Source organism: Bicyclus anynana, chromosome 6, assembly GCF_947172395.1.
Source record: "Bicyclus anynana chromosome 6, ilBicAnyn1.1, whole genome shotgun sequence".
Classification (NCBI taxonomy): domain Eukaryota; kingdom Metazoa; phylum Arthropoda; class Insecta; order Lepidoptera; family Nymphalidae; genus Bicyclus; species Bicyclus anynana.
The window spans coordinates 10,272,500-10,288,220 of record NC_069088.1 but is presented as its reverse complement, the minus strand read 5'-3'; the positions used below and the strand labels follow the sequence as shown (position 1 = coordinate 10,288,220).

At 34.7% G+C, this 15,721-nt stretch overlaps 1 protein-coding gene across 1 annotated transcript; it reads right to left on the bottom strand.

Annotated features, from left to right (window-relative positions):
* Positions 1 to 2,695: 2,695 nt before the first annotated feature.
* LOC112051045 (ankyrin repeat, SAM and basic leucine zipper domain-containing protein 1) lies at positions 2,696 to 10,473 on the bottom strand. The gene is made up of 8 exons (XM_024089507.2): positions 10,067 to 10,473; positions 9,602 to 9,719; positions 8,976 to 9,104; positions 8,066 to 8,292; positions 6,747 to 7,021; positions 5,476 to 5,727; positions 3,755 to 3,983; positions 2,696 to 2,852 (listed from the first exon to the last, which is right to left on the bottom strand). The coding sequence occupies exons 1-8, from the start codon at positions 10,139 to 10,141 to the stop codon at positions 2,709 to 2,711; spliced, it is 1,449 nt and encodes a 482-aa protein (XP_023945275.2). The 5' UTR covers positions 10,142 to 10,473; the 3' UTR covers positions 2,696 to 2,708.
* Between the last annotated feature and the right edge of the window lie 5,248 nt (positions 10,474 to 15,721).

Genomic DNA, 15,721 nt, shown 5'->3' with positions numbered 1-15,721 from the left:
AACTTTGTTCCCTAGAAATCGAGATGCAAGTATTTTAAAGAGTTTCTACAGCACATCAAGAGATCGCTGAATTTTATTATCTGAAATCCTTTATTTACAAGTGATCCTACCAAAATTTAACACTTTTATTCTATACGAGTATTGAAGCAGTCACACAACATTTAAGACACGTTCTAGCAGATTATAAGCCTTCAGTAGCAACCTGACAAACAGCCGGTTATCCGCACACCCATTAAAATGTGTGTGGTAGAAATGAACACAAAGTATGTGTATTTAAATACCTAGTATGAATAAAAAATCGCCATTGGTAGATAATGTGCAAAAAATCAATACGTTATGTACAGAACGTGAAAATAAATCAATTTTGTTATTAACAGATTCCAAAAGTTACTGTTCAATCAATAACATATTTTATGGTATCATAATCGTGTGGATTTATTGCAATCAATATTGCAAAAAAATAGATTTACGAGTGGATATCAATCTAGGCATTACTTTAAGAAGTTGAAAATAAAATATACCGTTCTAACCATGCAACTATATTTTACATTTTATTTAAATATTTAGTAATCTAAAAGACGTAAAGTTTGTGGTGTTGCAAATTTTGGGATCTACTGATCCGATTTTGAAAATTCTTTTACCACTACATATTATTTGTGAGTGTCACAGGCTATATTTTATACCCGTATTTTCACGGGAACGGGAACTACGCAGCTGAAACCGCGGGGCGAATGCTAGTTAGTTATAAATTACTACTATTTCCTGATAACTTTAAATTCTACTCAGGAACCTAGGGTCTCGTAATCCAAAGTCGCATATGCTAACCACCTACGAAGCAATTGCTCATTTGTTATTAATGCCTGCGTATACAGAGTCGCATTAATTACCACTGCATACATTAGTTCAGCTGCCAAATGGATTTTAACTCGGACAAATATATGACAAGGTCGGAACATGTTTGTTAGGAAAAGCGCTCGTATTTCTCAACGTTGTAACCAGGGTTGCCAACCGTACTATATTACATAGTATTGTACTATATTTTGGGTCTGTGTACTATATATATATATATATACTGTTGAAGATATATATAGTACGCAAATATGCTATATTTTCATCAATGAAATCTAACAAACAAATCTTTCATTTTAAAACGCTATGAACATTAGTTTTCGACCGTAAGTAGACGCTATTCATCTGCCAAACTTGTTTATCTTATCGAGTTCCGAACTTTAAACGAAGAAATTACAAAAAAGTTAGCATTTAGTTTTCAATAATTAAAAAAAATAATTTGACAAAAAAGTGCAAATAAATATTTCAATTAATGTATTTTTTCGCTTATTCCATTAAATACGTAGTATAATTTCCATATATTTTCTTTGATATACATACTATTATACAAAATACTTTATTTTCCTCAGGAAATGTTGGCAACCCTAGTTGTAACGTAGGTTGCTGCTTACATCATTGTGATGCATCCCATTGGTATGCCCCAAATAAATTGGTGTTTATGAGCCACGGACTAGAATAGACAATTAATGCCTACGCTATGTGAATTGCACTCGTTCTCTTAACGACTGCAGTTTCTTTTATTACAGTCTGTAAGTACAAAGTGTCTAAAACATTTATTTGAATAGGTAATTAATTTTAATGATAGTTACTTTACCTACTTGCTTGAGTATTGAATTTTGACGAGATATTACGCAAGTCTAAAAGTGTAAACGAATATCAAATGAGACTTTATGCCATCCTTAATCTGAGTACCTACCAAATACACACTTTCAATAATAAGGTCCTCCGTAATTATTATAATACTAGTTATATACTAATATAATAATACTAGTTTTGTCCTTAATTTAGTGACAAACTGACCAACAAACAAATGACGCCTTATTCCTACTTTATTTACCTATACCTTATTCTGTTCAGCTAGTATTATATATTGTGTTACTAATTGAGATGTACGCATGCAATTAAAAAATGCATACTGATTATAGTGAATTCAAAAAAATTCGGAAGAATACCAGATTTTGGACGGCCTTCGTGGCGCAGTGGTATGCGCGGTAGATTTACAAGACGGAGGTCCTGGGTTCGATCCCCGGCTGGGCCGATTGAGATTTTCTTAATTGGTCCAGGTCTGGCTGGTAGTAGGCTTCGGCCGTGGCTAGTTACCACCCTACCGGCAAAGACGTACCGCTAAGAGATTTAGCGTTCCGGTACGATATCGTGTAGAAACCAAATAGGGGCGTGGATTTTCATCCTCCTCCTAACAAGTTAGCCCGCTTCCATCTTAGACTGCATCATCACTTGCCATCAGGTGAGATTGTAGTCAAGGGCTAACAAAAAAAAAAAGATACCCGGTAATTTATATTTGCAATCCAAAGTTTAACTAGGCTACGAATAGAAATAAATTAAATGTTCATTATTAATAAATCCATACAAATCCGAATGCAAGTCTATCTGTCTGTACCCATTTCACGGCTAAACCGCTGTACAGAGATTTATAAAATTTTTGGTATAGAGATAATGGTAAACACTACAAAGACTACTTTTTGTACAAAGGGGGTGAAATAGGGGTTATCAATTATAAAAAAAGTTAACGTGAAATAACAAACATTCTGTTGAAGAACCTCATGATGATAAAATCAAAAATTCAATGCCAAGTATTAAAAAAAAAACATCAATGAAAGATATGGAATGTTCACAAATATTTATTTGTACAATACACTGACTGCCCGATATGCAACATAGCTTAAAGAACCAAATACGACTAGTTGAGTGAAAACATCTAATGCTACCTGTTTTGAGCTTTTCTCTGTTATGAGGTCGGCGGGTTTGAGACTATCTTTGCTTATCTGTAAAAAAGAGAATTTTTATTTACCAAAATCCGTACGGAAGGCAACTTCACTTAAATATAATAATAGAAGCAGATTGTTGATTTTTTCATTTATTACAAGTTAGCCCTTCACTGCAAGCTCACCTGATGGTGAGTGTTAACGCAATTTAAGATGGAAGCAGGCTAACTTGTTAGGAGTTAATAATATCAAAATGTAAATTAATTTATTTCAAGTAGGCTCAGTTTACTTTTCAGTCAGCCTTTTGATACAACAGTAGAACATTTGTAAAGATTCTACCACCGGTTCGGAAGGCAGGTTCTGCTGAGAAGAAATCGGCAAGAAACTCAACAGATGCTCTTTTTTAAAAAAATCATCAAGTTGGAAAAAAATCCACACCTCATTCGATTACTACACGAAATCGTGCTGGAACGCTAAATCTTTTGACACGTCATTCATTAAAATCGGTTCAGTACTTTAGGCGCTACGGTGGAACATACATACGTACATAGACTGCCAAATTCATTACCCTTCCTTTTGGCTTCACCGTAAAAAAGACAAATTGTTGACCAATAAATAAAATCGGAAAAATCAAATATCGCTTTCCCTTTTGTTTGCTCAGACCAATTATAGAAGGACCAGTATTGCACCCATATAATATACTAGCAGACGCCCGCGATTTCGTCCGCGTGGAATTCAGTTTTTCACAAATCCCGCGGGAACCATAGATTTTTCCGGGATGAAAAGTAACCTATGTTTTAATCCAGAGTAAAATCAATTTCCATTGCAAATTTCAGCCGAATCGGTTCAGTAGTAGCGGCGTTAAAGAGTAACAAACATCCATGCAAACTTTCGCGTTTATAATATTAGAAGGATATTTACGGGACACCCTGTATAAAACGAGAATAAAATGTTAAACTTACTTTGGTATGAACTTTCTTCATAGCATTTATTTCTCTCCTAATACTGCTAATGTGGTCGGCCAATTTCTTAGCAGAACGGTGCAGTTTGTCCATTGTGGGTGAGTCGGGCGGTTCAAATTTGATTCTCTTTTGAACTCTGCTAAAATCACGCAAAACGTATACCAGAGTACTCTCCAGTATATACAGTTGTTGCAGGTGGGTGCCTAATATGTTCAGACACTCGACGATACTGGAAAAGAGGAATAAGTACGTAAATAAAGAATAGCTAGTTACTGTAGAACTTAGAATGGAATAGAATATATTTTTATTTGTCCACACACAAATAATAAAAGAAACAAACAGAATATACAAAAAGTAAGTATTATAATTTTAGGTTGAGTATATATATATGGGCAGCATTCGGGAAACTCCGCGATATCTTTTCGTCCGAAATTTCTCAGTGCCTGAAGACAAAAGTCTTCGAACAGTGCATGTTGCCAGTAATAGTAATAGTGTTGCGGGCCTCATAAGAAGGCTCAGAGTCACACAGCGGGCTATGGAACAAGCTATGCTCGGAGTATCTCTGCGTGATCGAATCAGAAATGAGGAGATCTGCAGAAGAATCAAAGTCACCGACATAGCTCAATGAGTCACGACGCTGAAGTGGCAATGGGCGGGGCACATAGTTCAAAGAGCCGATGGACGTTGGGATCCCAAGGTGTTGGAATGGTGACCCCGCACTAAAAAGCGCAGTTTTGGTCGACCTCCCAACAGGTGGACTGAAGACATCAAGCAAATCGCAGGGATTTCGCTGGATGCAGGTGGCTCAGTATCGTGATATTTGGAAGTCTCTACAAACGGCATATGTCCTGCAGTGGACGTCCAACGGCTAATAAGACGATGATGATGATGATACATATATGTATATAAGCTTAGTATAGAATACGTAAGCATGGTATAGTTATTAGTATAGCAGAACTTCCTTAAAATAAATAAATCTTTTGAATTTTCTTTGCAAATAATTTTGCAAGCTTCTGGCAGGGCAGATCTGGCTAAATAATTTGGCTTGTTTATTTTTCTATCTTTAAATATTCAAATTAAAGGCGTAAAATTGTCATTTCAGAATGCCTCAAGCATACTTTTTGGAATAAGAATGCTCATTTGGGTGATAGAGGGGTTAGATTTAGCACCACTACATGGAAGCCAAGTCTTCAGTTAGTAAGTATAGGAGAGGTACATGTATGTGCCTCAAATATCAAATGCCTACCCAAAAATGTCAGCCGGCTCTCAGACTAACTACAAAGTCTATCAGCTCTGTGATTTACTCATTGTCATTAAGTTATTTTCAGTTGGTCGATAAAAGGAAATGTGGATTTCTTTACAGTTATTGGCCACTAACAACGCCTCCAACTTCGCCCCCGTGAAATAATTGTTTTTTTAATAAACCCGCAGGAACGCGAAGAAAAAAGTAGCCTACATGTTGCTCAATAACATCTTGTAACTTCCAGTGAAAGTTTCACTAAAATCACCTCAGCAGTTACAGAGATTAACTCGGACAAAACGACAAACAAAAAATCCAAAAAAGTTATTCACGTTTTAGTGTAAATTACTGTAAGTAAGCTGTAATGTACACGCACACACTCGTGATTTACTTAATCACTAATTTATATTTATATTAATTAAACAGACGCTTAAATTTTGTTTATATAAGTATTTATATGCTTTAGAAAGAATATTCTTACCTATACTGATTACCCTTCCGCGTCTGTAACCCAGCCACTGAACCAACTTTCCAGCTTCTAGTATGAAAGCATTGCAGACCGTGCTTCAGTCTTTGCCTCTCGAAAGGCATATCAATACCCAACTGCAACATGTCCTCGTTCTCCAGCAATAGAAACGTTCTCAGATCCATTGGATTATCTTTAAATATCTCCAGCAGACGGTCACAGTTCATACCATACAGGAGATGAGGTATTTCTGATGCGTATTTTGGTCTAGAAAATAACAAAACAAGTGAATTTATTTCTTGCGTTTTTGAAGGAAGTATAATTGTGATTGCGTCTCGAATGAGTCACAATTATGAATTACAAAATAAAAAAAAACTAACTTTAGAGAGCCAGCGATAGCCAGACCATCGTCATTTTATAAAAGCTGTAAGTTTGTCAGCTCATTTCTCATATTATGCCGAGGAAAACATAAAAAATTACACTTTATACTTAGACGGTTGAGGGTCTGGATCCTTAAATCTGCTACCTTCCAAAGCCACCAAGGTCCAAACTCAATAATTGGCTACCGTGCTTATTTATGGTAGGAGCATGAACTGACAAACATTCAGCTTTTATAAAATGACGATGGTCTGGGGTTCACGGGCTCTTAGTTTTTACGATTTCTTATGAAATAACATGACAACCTAATAATGGGTTAGAATTAATGTTCAGTGTTTTAGTTTTAATCTCATGAAATTAAACTGGGATAAATAAATTATTTTACTATAGGTAAAATTCATCTAAGGAAAACTACCGTGTTACATTCTAAAGGGCCATTAAAATTACAGAGGTCATGAAGCTTTACTAAATTTAAAACCTCATGCCAGGCTGAATATCAGGAAAAAACCGAAAGACAACGGCCTATTATTAATGTACATATTATGCAGCTTTTCTGCCGAATGAAATTCCGTGAAAAGTTGCTCTAAGCGACATTGTGAATTGTGTGTTACTTCATCATCATCATCATTTGCTTCTTTTAATGATTCCAAGCAGGACATATGCGTCATTTTCCTTATAAGCATATACAGAGGGGACGGGTGGGCCGTGCCCACCCTAGAATGGACATATGCCCATTGCCCACCCTAGGATTCTGGGCTACCGATATGAAATTCTGTTAAGATACTAATAAGAGACTACACAGGCTCAACCTAGGAAATAAATCCTAGATACGCCAATGCCTATAAAAAGAGAGGATATGCAGTTTAGACCCACCACGCACATTCAATACAGTTTGGATATTTACTTACTTGCTCTCATCTCTCAATCCAGGATAGTAATCCTGCCAGATCGACATACTACTTATGCTATCTTTTTGATTATTTAAGTCGATTTTAACATCGTCTTTATCGATTGAAATTTTTGTAAACTCTTCTAATATGTAATTAATCTCCTTAAAATCGTGCAAAGTTGCAACATGTTTTGGCGAACGGTTGGACCTATCAACCAAGTTCCATCTTGATCCTCTTTTCAACAGTACCTCAAGACATTGTGGTTGATTGTCATGTATTGCCCAGAAGACAGCCTGAGGATCGGGAACAATATAAAATTATAAAGTCAATAAATAATGGTATTTTATTCACTTTTGCATATTCTCAATAGGCAACTTGACACTTTTGTTAACAGTGTTTAAACTGAATTATGGAAGTATTATAAGCTATATTTTATTTTGTCCCGTCAATAATAACCAGTAAAATTTTCATATAAATGAAAAAATATCTACGTAAAATTTTTGCCGCCGAAACACAACACATTAGCAAGTGACGTCATTCATAGAGATAACAGCGTGATTGGCGTTTGCAGTGATGTGATTATATCACGTCACCGCAAGCGCCAATAACAAACCGATGCCTTGCAGCGAATGAAGTTACAGTTTATGATTGGCGTATGCGGTGACGTGATAAAAATACAATTTTGTTTCATAAAAATATTACAATTACGAGATTATTTTCACAAATAAAAATGTGATTGGAGTTTCTAGGCATCTAAACTGCCTCTATGCAAAAAATCTTCTTAGTTTTGTACAGCAGGCGAGTAGCCTAGGGTAGTTGACTCATATCAAATTTACTACAAACAATATTAATTTTGTGTAGTACATGGAATAAGGGTCCGAAATATATCGACAACAATTAATACAAGTAAAGGATTTCTTATAAAACTTAATTTAAATATTATCATCATTGACTTCTTATAATAGAAGGATGCACAATCATGTAGAAAATTTCACTTAAAAACTGGCCAATTTTGCTTTAACAGTTGCAGAATTATTGGTAAAGATAATTATACCTAGTCCTTTAAATACAGTCCAATATTCAATAAAATCCCAAATTCAGAGCAAATTCAACCTTAACAATTGAGTCTAAGGTTGAATTTGCAAATGCGACTACTTGAATTGAGTGCCAAGACCAAGAACTTGTGTTTGGCACTCATTGAGTGGGGTCGTTTTTTGGTCGCTGATTGTGCATCCACTTTTTAATAGGAGATCAATGATTATAAATGTATTTTTTTAAATTTTCCAAACATCAAAAACGTCAGTTTTACATTATATTCTAAAAGTAGTTTTACTTACTGTCCAACCTTGTCGATCTCTCATCTCAATATTAACATTCTGGTCTAGAATCAGTTCAACAACAGTGAGGCGCCCACTAACAACAGCCCGCATGAGCGGCGTCATCCCATACTTGTCGCCAATGTTGAGTATGGCTCCTTTTTCTATCAGACTGGCCACAATGTTGTATGTGACAGACTCGTGGGCACTGTTGTTGGAACACGCTAACATGATTGGAGTAACTGAATCTGTAAAACAACATATACTTACTTATTATCAACCTTAAAATTAAAATCTTCTATTTACTGCTGACTTGCCTATAAAAGAGAACACTACAACAGCAACATACGCCTTGGCAGGCTTCACACACGCAGAGTATGAAGAAAATTCTCAGGTGTGCATGTTTCTTCACGATGTTTTTCCTTCACAGTAAGAGACATGTGTTATTTAATTTCTTAAAATACACATAACTGAAAAGTTGGAGGTGCATGCCCCGGACCAGATTTGAACCTACATCCTCTGGAGTCAGAGGCATAGGTCATATCCACAGCTCTAATTGTATATGATTTAATAAAATAAACATTTACAAGAGCCCACTTCACATTATCATTTGAGTTCTAGAAGTCAGAAATATTTTCTGTGATTTAGTTTGAGATTATGAGACTTAGCTTTGTAGAGACAAAGTCCCAATTATTTATTAATTGAAACTAAAAATTATAAAACATCATATACCTAACATTACAATGGTGGACCAATAGGGCCAACAACTACAAAATCGAAAATATTGTTCACTTCTTTCATCAGGATGGGAAAAGTGATATTAATATTGTTTTACTTTTGTCATGAGATTATCGACATATCTCATGCCAAGACACATCCTACTGCTACGACAAAGTATCATAAGTACTATAAATATTAAAGTACAATTTACCTGCATGCAAGTTGGGATCAGAACCTTTATTCAATAGGAAGTTGACAATATCTTCTTGAGCATGGAAACAGGCATGACACAAAGGAGTCCACCCGCTTTCCAATTTGGCATTGACATTATCTCCCAAATCTGAAAGTGAAGAAATGCATGTGCATGAGTCAGGTCTCCCTTCTTATAGAAGAGAGGGCATCATCAGCTTTAATCCACTACCAGTGCCATGCACTTCATAGATGCATATTTGCACTGCCTATCCTGAGGACTCATTACAAACCTGTATTGGGAAAGGAATTTTCCATTTTGTACAATTTGTATGCATAGTGCATATCCTAGTTAAAAACCTAGTGCACGACACTGTTCACTTCACTATTCCAATGTGGGTTGGTGGGCTTAGAATAACCATTACGTATAACAGAGCATCACCTTACAGGGACAGACATAAAACTATTTCATTATCTACTTGTATTGTTTGTGACACATCTAAAAATTAATTTACTAGTTTCATTAATATACTAATACTTGTACGAGTTTTGAAGCACTACCAGTTAGTTGTAAGGAAACTAACTATTAGATAAAAAACAATATTTGCATGAACTGATCCTGAGAAAAACAAATAACTAGTAAAGTACCTTCACTGATAACTTTAGCAGTTGCTGCAATGTCTCCATTAATAATTGCATCTTGTAGCTTAGTTTCAGTTTTCTGTTTTGTGTCTGCAAAAGATCCAGAATGTAGTTGATTTCTTTCCTGTAATTAAACGAAATGAAGAATTAGTTTCTAAAATATTACACTGGCATTTGAAATGTAGGTATAGTATGCACCAAACTTTCAGTCTGCTCTAGACATGAAGTGCATAGCATAGCTGTGTAGTTACTGAAAAATATATTGAAATATATTGAAAAATATAAATATATTTTGTTAATGATGATGTTTTTTTATTTATTATTTTTTTGCGACATCTGTTTGACTACAAACGCCAGAAAGAAAGCAGTATTGAGGTCAAGTTGGCTTAGATAGTATCTTGAAAATTTTTAAACTAAAGGTGGTGGAAATCTTAGAAATATTCTTTATCGTGTAACTTAACAAAAACATACCTGTTTATCAAAAAAACCATAATCGTCAGTGTCAGAGTCTTCATCTGAAAGTCCAGCCGGTCTACAATTTGCCATATTTAAAATGAAATTTAATCGAAATATTTAACACCGTGCACAACTGGTGGATTTCTTGTTGATTTTCAGTTTTGAATTTCTCTGTACTTATTTATATGTTAAGTACCAGCAGCAAAATACGCAATTGAAATCCATTAAATAAAAGGACCTGATATAAGAATGTTAGAATGATTTGGGTTTAGGAAACGCTTTTATTTCAAAGTCACAAAATAAATCGATTCGATGTTCAACAGTTCAATTTGAAAAGAAAATATTGTTTTGACATTGAATTGACACTATAAATTATGACAATTGACATTGACAAGAATGGTGTTTTTTTAATTTAATTCACCGTTCTGGAGCCAAGGATAAGCAGTCTGTATAAAAAGTATCCCAGAGGATACACAAACATTTCTTACTTTTTTCTCCGAGACTCGAATCGAAATCTTTTATCGATAAGTTATTTTTTTCTTTAACAACAACTAAAAACGGGAACACCAATAAATATTTTATTAATTTAAAACTATTCATCATTTTTATTAATATGATTGTCCTTGATATTCACTCTTCAAATTGAAAATCTTAAAAATGATGAACGCCTCAACTTGTGAAATAAGAATCACATCAAAACATAAATGTGAAAATGGGAGCCAAATTTTATATCACAGATGTGTGTCGTTATCGATGTCGATTAAGCCAACAAGAGAAATGGTATCTAAGTGGGTGCCAAACTTTATAGAATTTAGAATATTAATTAAAGCTTAGGATTTGATTTGAATAAGTTAATGCCTCTCATAATTTGTTTTACTACCCGCTAATTATTATTTTTTCTTTTTGCATGTTTTTTAGTTTTTTAAATTGTACAATTAATTAAAATAACCAGTGCATAATAAAATCAACTACCTTTAAGTTGATACTTTAATTATATCATACGTTGCAATAAGGTTGGTGTAGGTACTCGTATTTTGTAAAATATTAAACGATTAAAAATATAATATATAATTATTATTTTTCCTTTTTTGACAAAGTTTATAAAATATGAGTATGTACCTAGATACAGACCAAATGGTTTGTATATTACATGTGTAATCTTAGATTAATGAATAATAATTGGTCTCACTCCGCTACACCAATAATAATAATCCCTGGGGTCATAATTAGAAAATTGCACATTATAGATTTTTATGAATGTTTAGGATTATTAATTTACGCATCATTTAATATTACTTTAATACTATTTATTTTACGTATTTGTGGTAAAGTAGGGAAATATATTACACCTGAATAAATAAAACAGAGACATTTGTCACAATTTTTAAGGAAGACTGAGTGAAGTTCTGAAGTGTGGATCTTAAGCTTAGAAGTCATTCTTCGTGTCGGAAGGTAAGGATAATAGGCAACAGTTCCAATTAAGCGACGACGAGGGCGTTTGTTAACATTTAATTAACGTCAGGGAGCTATTGTGTCGCCGTCGGGCTCCAGGGCCGCCGAGCTTCGTCTGTTGCGTCTTGATGAGCCCACAAGTCATAGCGTTTCGAATTACGACTGACTGTTATCTGCCCGTTACGGTGGGATTGCGTTGTACAGTGTTCATTGCTGCTTTAGAATCGTGTATTTTACAGATCTCTCATACACAAGCTGTGTTGTAAAGCGAACAATAAAATGAATAATAAATATCAGTATTCTACGCTCAGCGTTGCTTGATGAGGGTAGATGGTGAGATCCGCACTCTTCACAGGTGCCGCTTGCTAATGATGCGATGCCGCGGGGCAACTTTGGCGTTGACATGAGGCACTCTCATTGGAACATCTATAAGTATCCTTTTTGTCAAGGTATGCTTTATTTGTTTAATGCTGTATTCTTTTATAAGATCTAGTAAATTTCGTGCCATGTATACCAAACGAATATTGAATATTTTCTTTAGTGTTCCTGTTTTTACCTAAATTGCATCTAGTGCTAATATGTTTATACTTATTTCTCATTAATGCAACCTCGTTCGTAACACTCCCGATAATCCGCGCGGGCCGGGGGGCGTGTAGCGATTGAAAAAAAATTATTTCAGTCTTTCCCCCGTCGCCCGCATGTCATGGGAGTGTCATCAACGAACTTGTCAGACTTTAGTTTAGTGGGTAACTTTTGCTTTTACCAATCTTCTGGTATTGAGAGAACAAAACAAATGGTCTCTAAATGTAATTTGGTAGGTACCTTCGCTTTTTCAATGTTCCCAAAGAAGTATTTTCAAATGTAATAAGGATTTTTCTGTACGCCGCTGAAGGTATGAGATTTGATTTATCGCAGCGAGCGAAGGCGCGCTGACCGCCCGGTCGGCCGGCTGCTCTCCGGACGCGTTATTAAACTTTTCCCCATATTAAACATTCCGGAGACGAATACATTTTATTGTTGCCTCGGACCGACGTCAGAGGCCCCTACAAAGCGAAACTCAAAGACGGCAATTGCGAAATAAATTGAAAGCAATTTGATATTGCGTTGTAAGTAATAGCCGACAGAAGCCAACCCTATAAGAGCCAGGAGATTTAGAAAACTTTTTGCGGACCACTTGAATCTGTCTCTTTGTTGAAACTTGGGACTGTACACACGCACAGTATTATTTATGCCAACAAGTAATGAAAGTGACTCGGCCCAAAGGGCTTTTTGGAGGGATTTAGTAATATAATTTTAGACTGTGGTCACAAACATTACAAGACGAGTAATTGAGAAAGTCTTTATGGTAGGCATCAGTTGATCAGCATCGTACGTATACCATGTCCAGATTGAATTGCGCTATTTGGTAAATAAACAAACCCTTTTGTCGATGCCAAACTTTCATAACAGTTTTCAGAACCATCAAACTATTAAAACACGCACAAACACTTTGTTCTTTACAATCCACCTATGGAGAATCATACAAACGTAACATTTTTTTAATTTACACAGGGTTTAATCAAAATTTTTAGAAATAAACGAAATTAAACACGAAATTATGCACACAGATTACATTTAAATGTTAATTTGACGTTTCGTCTCTCTAAGGTTGTGCCAAGTAAAATTGTCACCACAGATTAAAAATGAACGATTTACCGATTGTAAATATCGAATGTATTCCGTTCAGTATCGATATCGTAATTGAGTAATTTGAATAAAGTAATTTTTTCATAGCGCTGTTTAGTTAGTTACGTACTTATATGTTAAAAAAAGATAATGCGTTAACAAGTACTGCCTAAATTTTTTAGTAATTCTCTTTTAATTTATAACAAACAGATTCTCTTTTAATTTATAACAAACAGATACAAGTGAAAAAAATGTTATTTGATAGGTATTAATTAATATGCAACAGAAAGAGGTAGATAGTTAATATCGCGCGTATTTTGACTGTGTGATTAGTGTTGCCAACTTAGAAGTGAGTTTTTAAGTAAAGTGATTTTTTTACAATTGATATAAAATTCGATTAGTAGTAGTTAATTCTCGATATAGTTCATCAACGGCCCATCCCTAGGATGACGTCACAACTAATGTCAGTGATGAATACGGCCATATTTGTTTACATAATTTTGCAATTCTAAAAAAATGAAGTTTAGATATCGCATGCATCGTATCAAACGGATTTTTAGTTTTACGATGGATAAAATCAGTGGTGGATTTACCAGTAGGTATGGTCGAAATTTTCTTAGAAGTCTTATGAACAAAACAAACCCGTCTTGTCACTAAAATCACATATTTCACTTACGTTTTATGTAATTTCTAAAGAACAAAGTGTCTAAATCCTTAATTATATGCGTACAGTACGAATTACACCAAAAACTACACCGAATTTACGATTTATTCACATTTATTTTCTGAAAAACAAAATCACAACGAGATTAATTTGCACAGCTTAACTACGATTACGGCAATTTGACATTTCGTAACGCTAGATTGTCTATGAAAAGCAAGGATGGGTAAATAACATCGAGCGTTAACTTATCGATAAATGATAATGAATGATTCTTTAATAATTGATATGTTGTTAGTTTAAAGATGGAAAATTGATATTTTAAAATTATATAAGTTTTTTAATGAAAATGTTATACAATAAATTTGCTCACGTTATTCTATAGCGTAAAAGATATCTTACGAATAGTAGCATTATTCAAACACTGGTATGGATAACATTAAGTTGTAGCTGTAGAGTAATAATTATGAAGAAGGGTAAATGAGTTTTTTTTTCATGGAAACGCCGTGCTCTATAAGTATTTTCGTAATAATTAACTTTTTTTCTGACTATTTTACATATTTCAAAAATATACATGCAGAGCAGAGTCTACAGTTTTAGTTTATTCAAATACGGTTACCTATACTGGGTGTAAGGGGCATGCTAACGAAAACTTAATCCAGTGGTTCAGTACATGATTCTGAGTCTCTCAGCGTTGAAATTTTTGTCGGTCTTTTCACGATATTGAAATTTTTTTTACAGTTTTTTTTTAACTAATTACAGCTTAGAAGTACTTATTTCATCTATCTCAATACGATTTTTAATAAAAATCATCAAATCAAGATTTTTAACAAAAACTAGCAATGTAAATTTAATTTGCAAAATGCGCGCGATCAGCTGTTTTCCAAGAGGTCAAATAGGCAGGTCACGACTAATAGGTATATATACAAAGTCACAAACAAACTGCGCGACGTTGTATTGCCGACCGCCGCCGGTGCCGAGGAAAATAATTGCTATCTCTCTCTAACCTAAGCCACGCGGCGTGGTTAATAGGTATTTTCAAAATATTGAAACTTTAGGTCCTTTCGCTAGACGCTACGCTATTTTTTCTTTAGTTCGTGTTCGGCGGTCTGTTGACAAACAAACCAAAATTCAAAAACTTTTGTGTATGTTTTATGTTCTGTTAGTAGTGATTTTCTGTAACGAATACTCATACAATTGTGTCGTTTGTATTGTGTGTGTTTGTGTGTGTTGACAGAGAAGTCTTGAAATGCTTGGATCAAATCAATTCAGTACTCATGAATATCGTACCTACTACGACGACATAACGTCTCGTAAACGAGAAACAACCTGAAGTAAGTTAACTACCTGTACCTAGTTAAAAACTTGTAAAGTATAAAAAATAGGTATCAGATAGGTAAGTGTAGCCAGCCGATTTGCTGTCGATGCGTACGTACCTACGTGTACGTACGCAGTAGATTGCGGAGCGTTGTTATCGCATTATTCGCTGTACATTGCGTGCTCAAAATTTTCAAAATCTGAATTTTCTTATTTCCGACGTAATTGGTATTTAAAATATCGTTGTGGAAACTAAATTTAACCTCTTCATGCAGTTTTCAGTATCATGTCCCTTACACCCAGTATGTACGTGGATACGTGCACACTTTTTTGAAGTATAAACAAATCTTGGACGTTAGTACGTCCCCAAAAGATTAAAGAAAGAGACGGCCGCGTGGCGCAGTGGGTAGTGACCCTGCTTTCTGCATCCACGGCTGTGGGTTCGATTCCCACAACTGGAAAATATTTGTGTGATGAGATTGAGTGTTTTTAAGTGTCTTTGTGTATTTATACATTATATAAGTGTATATGTAGCGTATTTATACATTATATATTTATATGTAGTATATAATTGT

What these genes read in the sequence shown, in the direction of transcription:
- LOC112051045 (XM_024089507.2), bottom strand. Translation starts at nt 10,141, where the DNA reads ATGGCAAATTGTAGACCGGCTGGACTTTCAGATGAAGACTCTGACACT. An exon ending in TGATCCCAACTTGCATGCAG is followed by an intron (nt 8,293 to 8,975) that starts GTAAATTGTACT and finishes GTTGTTTTACAG; the next exon opens with ATTCAGTTACTCCAATCATG. An exon ending in TGAAGAAAGTTCATACCAAA is followed by an intron (nt 2,853 to 3,754) that starts GTAAGTTTAACA and finishes TCTTTTTTACAG; the next exon opens with ATAAGCAAAGATAGTCTCAA.